This window comes from Hylaeus anthracinus, unplaced genomic scaffold (genome assembly GCF_026225885.1).
Source record: "Hylaeus anthracinus isolate JK02 unplaced genomic scaffold, UHH_iyHylAnth1.0_haploid 12001, whole genome shotgun sequence".
NCBI lineage: Eukaryota > Metazoa > Arthropoda > Insecta > Hymenoptera > Colletidae > Hylaeus > Hylaeus anthracinus.
In genome coordinates this window covers 12,316,874-12,330,855 of record NW_026534348.1, presented here as the reverse complement: position 1 = coordinate 12,330,855, position 13,982 = coordinate 12,316,874, and the positions used below count along the sequence as shown (strand labels likewise).

General features: G+C 40.6%; 2 protein-coding genes across 15 annotated transcripts in view; one reads left to right on the top strand and one right to left on the bottom strand.

The window, feature by feature from the left end:
* Positions 1-11,819, top strand: part of LOC128890968 (uncharacterized) — an 18,062-nt gene extending 6,243 nt beyond the window's left edge. For 2 of the 9 annotated variants that reach the window (XR_008460721.1, XR_008460723.1), the window contains one exon: positions 1-202. This exon is cut by the window's left edge. Coding sequence is in view for 1 of the 9 variants with exons in the window: in XM_054150030.1 (XP_054006005.1) it covers positions 5,387-5,604; positions 11,580-11,665 (304 nt within the window). In the remaining 8 variants the exon portion in view is untranslated. Of the gene's footprint in view, positions 203-5,386; positions 5,605-5,756; positions 5,979-6,228; positions 7,053-11,579 lie in introns of those variants that run through there. The other 7 variants (XR_008460718.1, XR_008460717.1, XR_008460715.1 and 4 more) reach the window with 7 other exon arrangements.
* The window catches only part of LOC128890965 (glutamate receptor ionotropic, kainate 2), a 276,750-nt gene that overhangs the window by 11,252 nt on the left and 251,516 nt on the right, over positions 1-13,982 (bottom strand). For 5 of the 6 annotated variants that reach the window (XM_054150025.1, XM_054150022.1, XM_054150027.1 and 2 more), the window contains exons 11-16: positions 12,446-12,737; positions 11,843-11,981; positions 7,086-7,223; positions 3,682-3,880; positions 2,253-2,484; positions 266-381 (exon numbers count right to left, since the gene is read on the bottom strand). In XM_054150025.1, coding sequence (XP_054006000.1) covers positions 266-381; positions 2,253-2,484; positions 3,682-3,880; positions 7,086-7,223; positions 11,843-11,981; positions 12,446-12,737 — 1,116 coding nt within the window. Of the gene's footprint in view, positions 1-265; positions 382-2,252; positions 2,485-3,681; positions 3,881-7,085; positions 7,224-9,964; positions 10,103-11,842; positions 11,982-12,445; positions 12,738-13,982 lie in introns of all 6 variants that reach the window. The other variant, XM_054150023.1, reaches the window with a different exon arrangement.

The window sequence follows — 13,982 nt, the reverse complement described above, 5'->3', positions numbered from 1 at the left end:
CATTCATAAACAATATCTCATACATAAGTGAATTCCTACGAATGGATTTTCATATTCTAATAGAAATAAATACCATACATATAACAAATATTGTTAAAATAACATATGGTTCATTCGTATATATCTCATACATGGATGAATTCCTATGAATGGATATTCAAATTCTAGTCAAAATAAATACCATACATATAAAAAATATACATAGAAATAAAAACGTAATACAATAATAATAAAATAATGTGTCAGTGTTTATTTTCATGCTCACCCTGCAAGATCCCCCGCCGCGCTTTTCCTTCCACCAGCGTGTCTTCAGCAAGTGCAGCTTGCCCTCTTCCTGGAGCTTGAGGATCGCCCCGCTTATGGCCGTCCTGTACGGCGAATCTGAAGTTCCAAGGTCGTTCTGAGCAACTCTCGGCCCCTTTTCCAGCCGACCTTTATCGCGCAACGAAACTTTCGGAAAAGTGTCGTCGGGGGTTATCGTTTCTACGTGCCGGAACGAGCTTCCAAGCCGCCCTCCCGAGACCGATCGACGACGCTCGGTTCTCGCGCGATCGCTTTCAGTTCCGCGCGACTCCGGCCAAACGTGACGCCAACAGCCAGGGATATCGGGGAACCGTACGGGGAACGACGTCTAGTCGTGGAAGTTCGAACATGTTTGTCAAGGGAGCCAAGGGAGGTCTCGACGACTACGGAAACGAACAAGCGTTTGGCCGCGTTACAGCGTTCGTTTGTTTTTCGCATTGTGGATTAATGTTCGTTCGTCGTATGGGAGAATAGTAATTAAGATGCTGGTTTGGATACAACGGTGATGTCCGGAAGTAAATTTTATTAATTGTTTGAAACTGCTACCAGCTTTTCATTTTTACACTACAAAGGGAGAGTTAAAGGATGATCAGTCAAAATAAAATGAAAATTAAAAATGTTTAAGTTGCATTTGGGTCTTCGTATGATTTAAGGTTTCTTTAAATTTAATCTGAATAGATGTTCGGGATTCGAGTCCTCTTATACTCTACAATTACGCAGATTAGCTTCTAATTCGTTAAACAGGACGGAAATTACGATTGAAATCGAATTCTAAACCTATGATTAGCAGAGCTTAATATACCGACAAACGTTAATTTACCTCAAATAAGCAATTATATGAATTTTCGTTATTACTCATAGATTGCAATATGAATCTGTATCTATATAAACCATCGAATTGTTTGGAATTTCTGGAATTATAACTAAAACGCTAATGAAGTTAGTACTTCCTGGACTGTACTTGTATTTATGCGAACTTTCATATCTGCCAATAGTCAAACACAATCCCCAAACGATTCCCATGTTTACGTTTTGTCAAATGGAATTTACCTTTAATACCTTTGACTTAACTTCAATCGCTGCGAATCACCCGTATCCCCCAGTCAAACGGAATATTTATCAGCGAGATCAATCTCATAAAACCCGTGCGAGTTGGAAATTGGTTAAAATTCCGTAGAAACGAACGTAAAACGACGGGGCGCCCTCCTAATTCGGTCATAAATCCGTACAACGAGCGCGAAGAATTATCTTTCCGATTCGACGGCGTTTGACCTGGGACCGTAAATCAAGGATATGCTCGACGATCGGCCGAAATAGCGCGTCTCTATCGCTCGGAAGCTATTGGGGCGCGTGTAATCGGCTAACAGTGCATCTAGGTGACGAGTTCACACTCCCGACTGGCACGTACGTTGTCGCCCATAAGCCTTAGGACACTCAGAAAATTTAATATGAACCTGGAAACGACTGGGAGACACTGAACAATTTTAACAATTTATATTCTCAGGGGTTGCAGTTAAAGTATTAAAATTGGGTCGGAAGATGTCCTGAGACTTTCATGCGACAGCGTACAAATAGCAATGAAACGTATTAGCACACCCATTTTTCTTTGAATATGAAAGTAATATATGTATTAACGCATTCGCGACCGTTGACGTCTATTCACGTCACTTCAAATTCTATTCCTGGTTATGAACGAAATTATGAAAATCTTTCATTAAATACCAAAATCCCGAAACCCTCTTACATACTCAACCCCCTCAGCAACGTGTGAGACTCATGCTCCAGACTTCCAATCAAACATGAAGAGCACAAGACAGGCGCGTCGTAAAGTGCATAAGTAGTAACTTCGTGGCCTAACTCTGGCGCGTGAAGCTCCAAAGTAAATGGCAAGGGAAGTAAACGAAGTGTGCCAATACTTTCGTCAGCGGTATTTATGTTGGAGCACTTACTCGGGGGCATGGCTATGCCGTATCCCTTCGAGTCCAGGAGACCACCGACTTGAGTGAGGTCGCAGTTTCTCTCGATTACGTATTCGATAGAAGTGGATTCCATTAGGAACGCGTAGCTGCCTTTGCCCTTGATCACTCGCTCCACCCCCTCGACGTTGCTCGTTGTAAATACCGACGGCTTTGCCGAATCCATGAAGGACCACATGCGCTGGTACGTCGAGAAATTGGAATCCTAGATCACGCGAGGAATTTCATGGTTGAGCACGCGTGCCGTTAAACGATGGAACGTCGGCTGAAATTGGTTAACCTTCAAGGAGGCTTATTACTGCTTATGCCTCTCGTTCGCGGTTTCACGGAAATCGCGGGTCAGGCTTTTGTGCCGTGTTCGATAAACGCATCGTAGTGTCAGTTTTTTGCCTGCTTACACGGTCGAATCGATCGAGTTTGTTAGCGTTTGAAAAGCTGTTGGGCGACCTTTTTGCTCGCGCTTTGACTGTTGATCCTCGAAGATTAAACCTCTGCACGTGTACGGCCTCCCCACGCTTAACGTGAGTTTGTTAAATGTCTGTGATGCTTTTTATGCCACGGGACAATTTAGAAAGATGTCACGCGAACGTGGGTTAATTTTTTTTTCTGAGTGCATATGCAGGTATGCACATATTGTACTCATCTTTTCCGTCACATATATATATCTTTACATTTACAATATTATATGTTTTCCTACATTTGAATAAGTCACAGGCTTTCGACAATTAATCCTTTCAAATTTATTTATATTTATTTATTTTTAAATTTATTTATTAATAAGAAGCTTAGTGGTTGGATTAAAAACGTGAAATACCAAGGCGTGCTATTAAGGCACGTGTATCTGCATATTCATCATTCGAAAATACATTCTTGATACCACGGAGATCATAAACTGTTACTTCACGAGCATGGAATCGAGCGTAAATTACTACCAAGTATGTAATTTACGATCGTATACCGTTCGAAAACAGTAAACGTAACTTGATTCAACGGAAAACATAAATATCGTATGACTACTTTTGCCTTGTGTAACATATAATATAGAACCGTTCCCGTTTCCTCCATCTATCATATTTTTCATTCAGCCACGCGAGGAACATTATCGGTCTCTTTATCAGATAAACACGTGTAACACGAATTCATGTTTAGAATTTGACTTTAAACGCGTCGAATAAAAAGAAGTTCAACGTAATTTTTATAATAGTGCTATTAAAGGAACGTCGTTATCGTTTAGTGCCCGCAATATCCTTGTCGGTTACTGTACGATGCTCCATCGTACCGTGCTACAATTTTCCTTCCATCGATGCGTAATTCATGCTACTTTGAGGATGGCCTATGATACTGGATAAAGCGATTACGCGGATGTTTGTACAGAACTCATAAGATATTCATGCGATCTTACCCTGAAAAAGGAGGCGGTGCTGCCTCCTTTGAGAGCCCCGTATTTGATTTTCGTCTGCTTTGCGAGATCCTCGGCCCCCTCGATCGGCGAATCCATCCTCTCCACGGTGAGGAACGCGGCCAAGTTGGCGGTGTACGATGAAATCATGATCAAAGTGAAGAACCACCACATCCCAGCTACGATGCGAGTTGACACGGCCCTGCGAGAACAATTCGAACGGTGCAGAGAATTTTCCGCGACGCTCAACAATCGAGAATTCGTTTTCTTCTAAGCGTATGCAGGGCCAGCGTACGATTGCGCTTCTCGAAAGACTAAATCGACTTTCTTCAAGTGACTCGGGAGAATTTTAAGCTGAAGCGGAGATATTCTGAAGCCGAAGTGAAATTTTTCTTTAACTCTGCAATACTACGCTTACGTATAATTTCATTAAACGGGGGAAGCCAACTTGGACGGATGAAAATTCATAAGCTATAGTCGACAATTTTTTAAATAAAAGGGCGATGCTGCACCCTAGACCAAGAAAATAAGCAAAAGTGTCGATAAGTCAATTTTACTACTGTCTTAAATACTTTACAGTCAACAGACAAAGAAATCGATGGATTTCTCACTTTTACCCCATTATGTATTATACAATATTCCAGGGTTAATTACTTTTCGTGTTCGCTTCACAATGGTCTCCCTTTCGAACGAATATGTTTCACAAATCTAGGGACGGCCGAGAAAGCTACTCTTAACGAACAAGCTACTCTAATGCGTGTCTATATCATCTAAAAGCAACAAAGGAAATTTGATAATCGACTACATGATAATAACTCCAAGCTTCTACGATTCACCGTGTTTCCCATGCATCTCACGCATTCGCACGCGCGCGAGTCATTCGTCCAACACACCACACGTAACAATAGCAACTAAACGTCACTTGTAATAAAAGAGGGATGACGATAACGACTCGGGGGATAGGAGCTGCTTCACGGAAAGTTTCGGAAGGCTGAAGCTAAGTTTTCGGTCGTCTTTTTCCAACTTCCGTTCGACGAGTAGCGAAAGTGGTCGGTGTTTAACGCGAAGAAATTGCTGCTGCCTCTTTCGAACGTCTACGTTTACCGAGTAGAAACGCTGTCTTAATTAAAATTCCTTCAAAGATCGCACGATGAAAGTTTACGGCTCCACGGTTCCCGCTTCTGTCTCATCGCCACTTCATCTGGTCGTTTCGTAAGTCTTTGCGTTGGGAACGTGCGGATAATAATAAACGTTTGTTTAGTTTTTTGTATAACTTTTGCTTCTGATCGAGGTTTTTGTTTCTTCAATTCACGAATAATCAAAATGGAGCGAACGTGTTGATGGATAATAATTTTTTGTTGTTAAGGTTTATTTTTAAAACTCGTTCAGTTTGAATTTCAATACGTCTATCAAAAGTGATTAATATCATTGGATTTAAAAGGGTTTTATATATTTTTCCAAGTTTATCTAACAAGCTCCCTGAGTTATTTGTGCCATATGAATTTCGTTTTGATTATTTAATGAATATTTCATGAATGAGAAACAGGATAAGATTCCTCTGAATCCAGTTCTCCGAGAATTGCCTCCATTTAAAATAATGAAAATTCTCCAAGTAGTCGCTGTACATCCTGTTCCCGTGCAACCAGGTTTGCATCGAGGCGAAGGTTGCCACAAAGACTTATAAACCCGTCCAAATATTTTCTCACAGATTCCTGTTCCAGATTCAAGCGAGGTCACGTCACATTTCACCGACGATGAAAGTTATCGAAACTTCCAGCACGTCGTCTCGATATCGACGTCTCACGACATCCCCGAGGAGCAGCAACAACTTCCATCCAACGAAAACGTCGTCGCTGACTGGAGCGACGAGACAGAGCGGCGGCTCTAGCGATAGCAAAAGCACGTCTGCAAGTTTCGACACACACGGTACGTGATCGGTTGCAGCAAGCCTACGATATAGCATATCCAGGCTATCGTTACATGAGAGTAGCACCTACGGACCCCCGAATCTCGTCTTCCCTCCGATCCCACCCCAATTACCCAGATCTCGCTAAACTTCTAACGCTTTGTATACCCAGGTGAACCGTCCACCACCGGTTAACCCATTCGGCTGGCATAACGAGCTGAACTCATGCTCCGTGACTCGAACCGCAATAATCTACCAGATCCGACTCGTGGAACGGGTACCGATAACTTTTTAACGAGATGGTTTTGGAGTAATACTTTACAGATACGGTTACGCAAAAATTTGTTACATCTTACCGTATCTATTTTGTATAATCGACGCCATGATGGTTTAGGTGAGCGATGGAATAGAAAACTTATAAAGTGAATGGCGAATACTGTTATCAATTTTTTTTTAAATTCCTTTCCTTCGGTGAAGTTGAGAGGCCGAGTTTGTCCTAGACCAATTTTTTTTGTGCGTTTATTTCTGTGTGAAAACTGCAGACTTGCAGAATTTTATATTATTATTCAAAAGTTATGGTCTCAGCTGCGCGTACATAAGTCAGACATTTTTATATCACTTTTATAATAAAAGTGTCGTTTCAGATACTGTGTATATGCACGTTGCATGACGATGGCGATTATATTCTCGACGGCATGTCGACGACAATCCAAGTACGTTCACTTTGACAGAGGACTAAGAATAAAATCTTCATTTTTATAATAATTACAGATCAACCTCACAACAAAGAAAATATTCGCTGGTAATTAGTAGAGCACAATAACGAGAAATACAAATTGGTAAGCAGCACACGTGCTAGTAATTAAAATTGTGCAATAAAAACACGATAACAGTTGAGAAAATGCAATTAACCAACCACATAAAATTCATTCGTTTAGTTTGGCCTGAAAATTCCGAGACAACTTGAACCAAACCTGAATGAAACATCAGAGTGTATATGTATATCTCTAGAATGAAAACAATAAATTAAAAGTGAATAGAAATGAAATAAAATTAAACCAAAGTATGCGACAAAATAAAAATTAATCAGAGACACGATCATGCTCCCTAAATTAAAATTCTGGAGCCATGGCCATGTCACCGATAAATGAATGAATATGAACCATTTCGATCGATCAACAATCATTTATCATAATTAATGAATACCGACACACGTTTTAATATTACGAGTAACTTATTCTTCAATATAGTTCAATTTTATGTAATTGCAATAAATAAAATGCATAAGGAACGTTAGGTGGCTCCAACTCCATTTAATTTTAAACGAAAAGTTTCAATTGAAAATACATTTTGTTCGGGATGATTGCGAGAAGAGAACCGGCCGAATGGGTTAAACAAGTTCGGCTCGTGTCGAACCCGAGCTTTGTTTACAATTGTCGAAAACGCCCGAAAGACACACGGATCTGTACAGACATGTCGCTGTGTTTCTTCGGTGACTTACTTCGGCGCTATATCAGAGCCTTGCTGCATGAGCGAGCCTATGGTGAACCAAAGCGAGTTCATCAGGGTGAACTCGTTCTCGAGGACCTCGGACTGTCCGTTGCACGGATGGGGATTCTCCCACTCGTAGGGGCTGAACCTGCAGACACGTGAAAGGAGAAGGGGGAGGATTAGACCTCAGAGTCGCAACTTTGATGGCACTCCTGTTTCATTTGTTAATTTTGGATCCTGGCGCGGTCGAGATTTCAAATTCCGATTGTTTCGTCTTAATTAATCATCAACACCTTAACTATCGCGCGAGTCTCATCCGGTTACGGTTCTATGGATATCGTGCAGTACCGAGTATATGTTTATACACGTAATCTAATTGTACACACAGATCCATTTAACGTCCATAGTACTCATAGCCAGGTGATTCAACAATTGATGTGTTCAACTTGGGGCCAATTTATGTAGTTTTACTCGACAAACATTGTTACATTTTTGTTTAAATATATAAATATGAAGCTTACACGAACAAGTTCTACTCTACATTTTCGATTCATTTTTACTTATTCGTGTTTATTCTAGCTAACTTGGTCACCTGCGGTGTTTCTTCTGCATTTAGAAAATAAACGATCAAAAAATACGTAAGATCGTAAACGATTTCGTGAATGAAATTTCAACTGCTAAATCGGAGGAGCATACAACAAACTCCAGCGACCTTGGATCGCGTTGGCTTGCGAGATGGTTGAACTCGTCTCGAGAACAGCTACCAGACATTAATAAGAAACAGAGTACGACATTGCAATTAAAGGAGTGGAGACATTGTTAACCCTCAAGTGGTGGAGTGGAGTCAAAGTGAACCATTCTGTCCTTTTAAAGTGTTCTATTTGATTAACTACCGCTGCCGTCTGCCTGAAACTTTGAATCGTACTTGTGTCTATTACGGAACTTTGCTCGAAGTGGGGAAAGTTAAATTGATTGTCCCTCGACAATTTCTTTACACCGATTTTACGGTCCGCAGTTGAAGAAAATTAATCTAGCGTTAAGCACGGCGGCTTACATGTCTTTATACGAAAGGAGCAATTTCTTCCTAATCATTTTCTACACAGCTATTCGAAAACGTTTACTACTGTGCGACTGAAATAAATACATTCAGTAACTGAATACCTCCAGGATTAAAAACATGAATTATGAAATATTTCCTTTGAATTTCAAATGCAGAAGAAGCTTTCAGGTCACAAAGCCAGTTGCTTTACTCTACATAAATGCCCTAAGTATTATGCATTTCAGCCTTTGTCGTTAATTATTATCAAACTAGCCCTGTTTTGGAACACTCTCTTGCTCTAGTCAGTATCATCGATGGTACTGGTACAAGGAATCGATATAATCACACATTAATACAATGTTATTCAAGAGTATAAGAGCTATCGATGAAACAATAGACTCTCAATAAAAATATCTGGTGTTTACATATTATTCTAAGCCTCGGAGTACAGCTACGACTCTGAGAATCGTTGGACGCTCGTTAATCGATATTCACTTACGTTCTGTAAATACTAGACACGTTAAGGAGAGACTGCCATGGAAACCCTCGACCCTCTTCCAGCTACGAAGACATTATCTCGTATTCTGTATTTTTTTTTTGCGACGCAAAGTATACGGTCGTTAGATAAAGTTTAATCGCAACTTGTAATTCATACGGAGATTCGAAGGATAACTGGACTGAAACTTTCCAAAGAAATTAAACTGGACTCTTCTCTCGTCTTTTGGAATATTTTTCCTCCACTTCTGGCTTCTTCTTTTCCTACTGGGAATACACGGGTATCATCTTAGTGGTCCTCGACGATTGGAAACGATTTCTTCGCGGCATTCACGATAGATTTAAAGAAAAATATGCGACCTTCAGTGGTAATTGAGCATTTATTATTATTACCAATGTTAATATGAAGAAGTTTCACGTCGATAAAGTTTTTATTATTTCTGGCTGTCTATTACTTCCATCTCGTCCATTCAAATGCTTTAATTAATAATTGAATTTTGTTTAACGTTCGTAGCTTCTATTAATTGCAATGTGTTAAGACTTTATCAATTCCCCTACCTTGTATCTATACAAGAGCTGCCTATCCATAAATGTTCACAATTTTCCAGAGAGAACTCTTACAACGAGGTCAGAAACGTTCCCTTAATAATAAATGCTCAACGTCCAACAGCGTGGCTCACTCTAGCACGATCATTCTACGTTCCCTCGCTTAATCCATCGACTCCGATCCTCTTTCTTTTCACCGCAAACTCTCAAAGCCCGTTCTCAAATTCCCGCAAGTTTCCGACGAGGTTTTCCCCAAGCCGTAATCCGAGATTTCTCCAAACTGGACGCTTAAACATCACGGCTAACGAAGATATGAATAACTTTCTTTGCATACCGGGGCTGTCTCTCCTTAATGAAACATTTTTTCATTCCGCGAACGAATTCTCAGCTCCCTAATGGCGAGCGACCTTCGTCAAACGGAGACTACAACACGAAGTTGCGCAACACCCGGGGATCGCGACGAGCGAAGTTAACAGGCGGTTTCGCGAATTCGTTTCGCTGAATAATTCATCCATTCTTCGGTCGTGCCGGATCGTAGACGGTCCTAGGGCTGTGCGTTCGCGGTACAAGTAAATCGGAACGAGAGTGGATCGTTGGTTACGTCGTCGATTTGCATGCGTGCGTAGACGACACCGGGTTCGGGGCGTTCAAAGGCGGAGAACACAAGTTTGGCACGTGGATAACGGAACGTAAATCGAGCTAGAAGAAAGGGGACACAAGAAAGAAGGCAAATAATAGAACGTATACAATATATGTGTAAAACGAAACAAGACGCTTAAGTGACCAATGATGCCAATCTAACGGCTTACTTGGGCAGAATGTCACAGCCCTGCCGCATTAAGGATCCGATGGTGAACCACATGCAGTTCTGCAGTTTGAAGCGATTCTCCAGATGGTCCGGGTTTTTGTTGCACGGATGAGGATTGAACCACTCGTACGGGGTGAATCTAAACTGATCAACTCTAGACAACGTCTGATTCTTTTCAGCCGCGGACGACGTCCGTCGTTCCCCGTGGATCGATCGCCATTTACGTACGATGTTTAACCGCGTTCACGCACGGAAAAAGAAGCCGATTGGACATGCCAGCAGTCCTGTCTCTTTATACCGTTCCACGTCGATTGCATTTCCCTTTTTTAGCCGCGACACGGTTGGACGCACGTCGCGATTGATCATGAAATTAGAGACGCGGTTGGCGCGGTCGATGGTACCGATTTAAGGGAATTCGATACTTACTAATTGCGGACTGGTAAAAAGCGAACGGCATTATGCTATTTGGAAGATAAATGTCCTCGCTGTAGGGGAGAGGACACTTCTTATTTCGAGTGAGCTTATACATATGTATTAGGTACGCAGAGTGGTTCGTTAGAGGCGTTGCAGATTATTTTCTCAGGAAATATTTAATGAATGGTTTTGTAGCTTCGTGTTTGGGGTGCATTATAAGTAATTTATTCTTTTGGGAGTTGGAAGAATTATTATGTGTATTAATTCGTTGGTAAAAGTATATCACTATAGAGGAAACTATTCAATTGTATTTTTTTTGCGATATATGAACAGCTATACCGAGGAAATAAAATAGCAATAGCGATTAATAATTTTTGTTCTGCACCATGAAAAACATTTAAAGACCACCTACGATGAAGTGCAATCGCTCTCACTAAAAAATATGAATCTTCAAATAATATAAATTATGCTTGTAGCACCACGAATTGAAAGTAATCGTTTCGCTTCATTTGCTGCTTTAATTGAGTACTACAAAGGAGTCCAATGTTGAAAATCGCTTTCCAACATCCGTCGAACCAGCCATTCGAGGGATGGATGATATATTGATGTAATTTACAGTAATCGACGAACTGAACTGCGACTGATACTCCTATCTCCCGCTATTTGGGGAATACGGGTCTCTGAATTTGCAGCAACTGCAGCCAATTAATCATATTATCGTCGTTTGTTACGAATTCCTTTCTGATTAGTGTCTCGTGACACGATGCATCAGGCTCGACAAAACAGTGCGATGTTATTTTTGCTATTCCTAATTCCTAATACTTCCTTAGAGAATAATCAGCAACACTTCAGACGAGACCTTCGCCATATCAGTGTTTTCCAAAGTAAGAGGAACAACCAGTACAGGAAATGAGAATAAACAAAAATTGTAAATATAGAAATGTATTTTAACAATTATTGAAACGTGGATTGTATTCTACATCAACTCATTCAATAAATGAGTTCATTAATGTTTTTGAATTAATGTTCTGAAAAAGTTATACGAATACATTCACAGAATTTCCTGAGGCATTTCTGAGCTTCAATAAAATAAAATCAAAAAATACAACATAATTTTGTTCAAGTTACGATAAATTTAATAAAAATGTTACCCTATTTAATATCACGAGGAAACATTTTTATTTTATTCTCATTTCTTTCAGAGAGTTTGAAAATCACTGCAGTACACTCTTGCAATTTATTTTATCCGCATTACCGATTCGACTCGGTGGATTCCGAAGTCCTGTAATGGCAGAGAGTTCATACTGGAAAATTTGTCAAGTTTCGAACCCAACGGAAGTGTGATCGACAGTGCGAAGCGTATTAGGTGGTGCAGAGAGTCGTTCCCATCGGATCGTTCGTATACAAAATTTCGCCGGTGATGTACGATACTTTTATCGGAACTTGGCAGAATAGATTCACTTGCCTGGCGAGTATGAAGAGCAGCACGGAGACGCCAAGATAAGCTGTCGCCATATAAATCCAAACGTCGAGGCTCAGAGGACTGAGGAACGAGAACAGATTCGGGGGTTGCTTTATGGGCTTACGGTACAGTATGCTGATCCCTGAAAATCGAGTATTCTCGTTATGTAGCACGTACATACATAATACCACCGCGTGGATCTTATTTTATTTCAGCTTGTTGGCAAGAATCATAAAAATAAGAAGGTGAAGAATAATAAGTGGTCTTTACTGTAGGTACGTTTTATAGAAAGAAACGTAGGGGATGAAAGAGATGAAAATTAATACGTAAAAGTAAAAATGAGAGTATGGAAATTAATATACAAGTACGTGATGTTATTAATCTAGTTTTAGAAAAAGAAAAATATGTAGGATAAGGAACAGAGAACAGAAAGAGAAAGGAAGAAAGAAACTGTGCATGTCAACCTCAGTTGTGAAAATCTGAAGATGATACATGTAATAATTCGATTAAAGCAATTAAATTGATAAATAAACGAACAAAGAAGGATTGCGATAAAATTGAAATCAGTAAGTGTATTATCGATTGGATTTGTCTACAGTCACTCGCCTAGATTCATGAAGGGCATAGTGAAGTCGACCGCCTGCTCCCGTTCGTACGTGATGGTTAGATCAGCGATCGCTAGATCGGCCTTCTGATCCAGCAGCTCCCTCATCATACCGTCCCACTCTTTCGTGTCCTTGTTGTACGACCCGTACCGTCCGTCCGGGACCAGTCGGAACGTGTAATTGAAACCGAGGATTCTCGATATCTCGAAAATCAAGTCGACGCTGTAGCCCTCGAACTGTGCGTTTCCGGTTAGCTGCTCGCTCGAGTCCTTCCTCATGAAGTACGGCGCGCTCTGCAGAGTAACGAGCTCCCGTCACATTATATAGAGTAATCCATAGAAAATTATAATATCTGTACCTAAGATAACCCTTAAAACCATTAACCTTCAATGATTGACTCGAAGGCATGAATTTGTGGCTGTGAAGCGATAGATACCTTGGAAACTATCTGATTAGAACAACTGTATATCATTTTTTCTTTTTAATTTATGTTTATTCATTTCCTTCCAATATGAATACTATTATTAATGTTTATCGATGGATCGAAATAATGTATTTAAATTTGTTGAATTATTTAGTGAAATATCTTTATTAAATTATTAAGTCCACATTATTATGAGGTTAAAATGTCTATTTCTTATCTTCGTATGCTATCATATCAAGCAATACAGGCGGTATACCCAGAAAATAACTAATTAGGTCAAATCTAACTAGTCAGATTTACCAACCCCATTTTACCACCAATTTATATAAGGATTGCATACGATATCCAAATTTTCTATTCTAATATCTTAACCAATCATTAAGATCCACGAACGTTTCAAAAGAACGTTTAAGAAGAAATCCCTCATTGTGTCGCGTTGATCTTTCCAAATCATCCCCCATCGGTCGCAGATTTTCTCCCACCATAAATTCGAGATTCCGCCACGATCTGCCTGCAGCACCCTACGTTGTATGCACGTTTCAACGGGGCACGTATGATCCCCCTGTACAGTGCGAACGGATCTGAATACGTGCGCATGAATCTGAACAGCTAGGTCAACGGCTGAACCAATAGAAGCCAGCGCCGTGCGTTTGGTGGTGCATATTCGCCGCGGGAGCACCCAGCCGTTTTGCCAAATATGAAAATTCGGAACTCACGGCTCCTTTCGCGATCCAACGCTTGCTTAATTAACGCAACCGTGATTTGCGCCGGCCGCAAGGGAGGAATGGAATTATGCATCGGGGTGTACGTGCCCGACGATTAAAAGGACCCAGCCCTCGTCCCCGGCGAATTCTCTCTATTGCGAGGGTGAAAAAGGCGAGGCATGCGAATAGTATCATTGATGCCCGAGGAGCATGCTTCTGAGGGTTGCACTCGGGTTAAATGATCATGCTCGTGCTGGAGTAGGAACATTTAATCCTGATTTGATCATCGAGATTCTGGATTAAAGATTCTTTTGTTTACTGGACGTGTATAGTAGTGGTCATATAAATGATGATTCTCGAAATTGCATCGAATATGTGATATATGTTGCAAATGTGACAACTGTACTGAA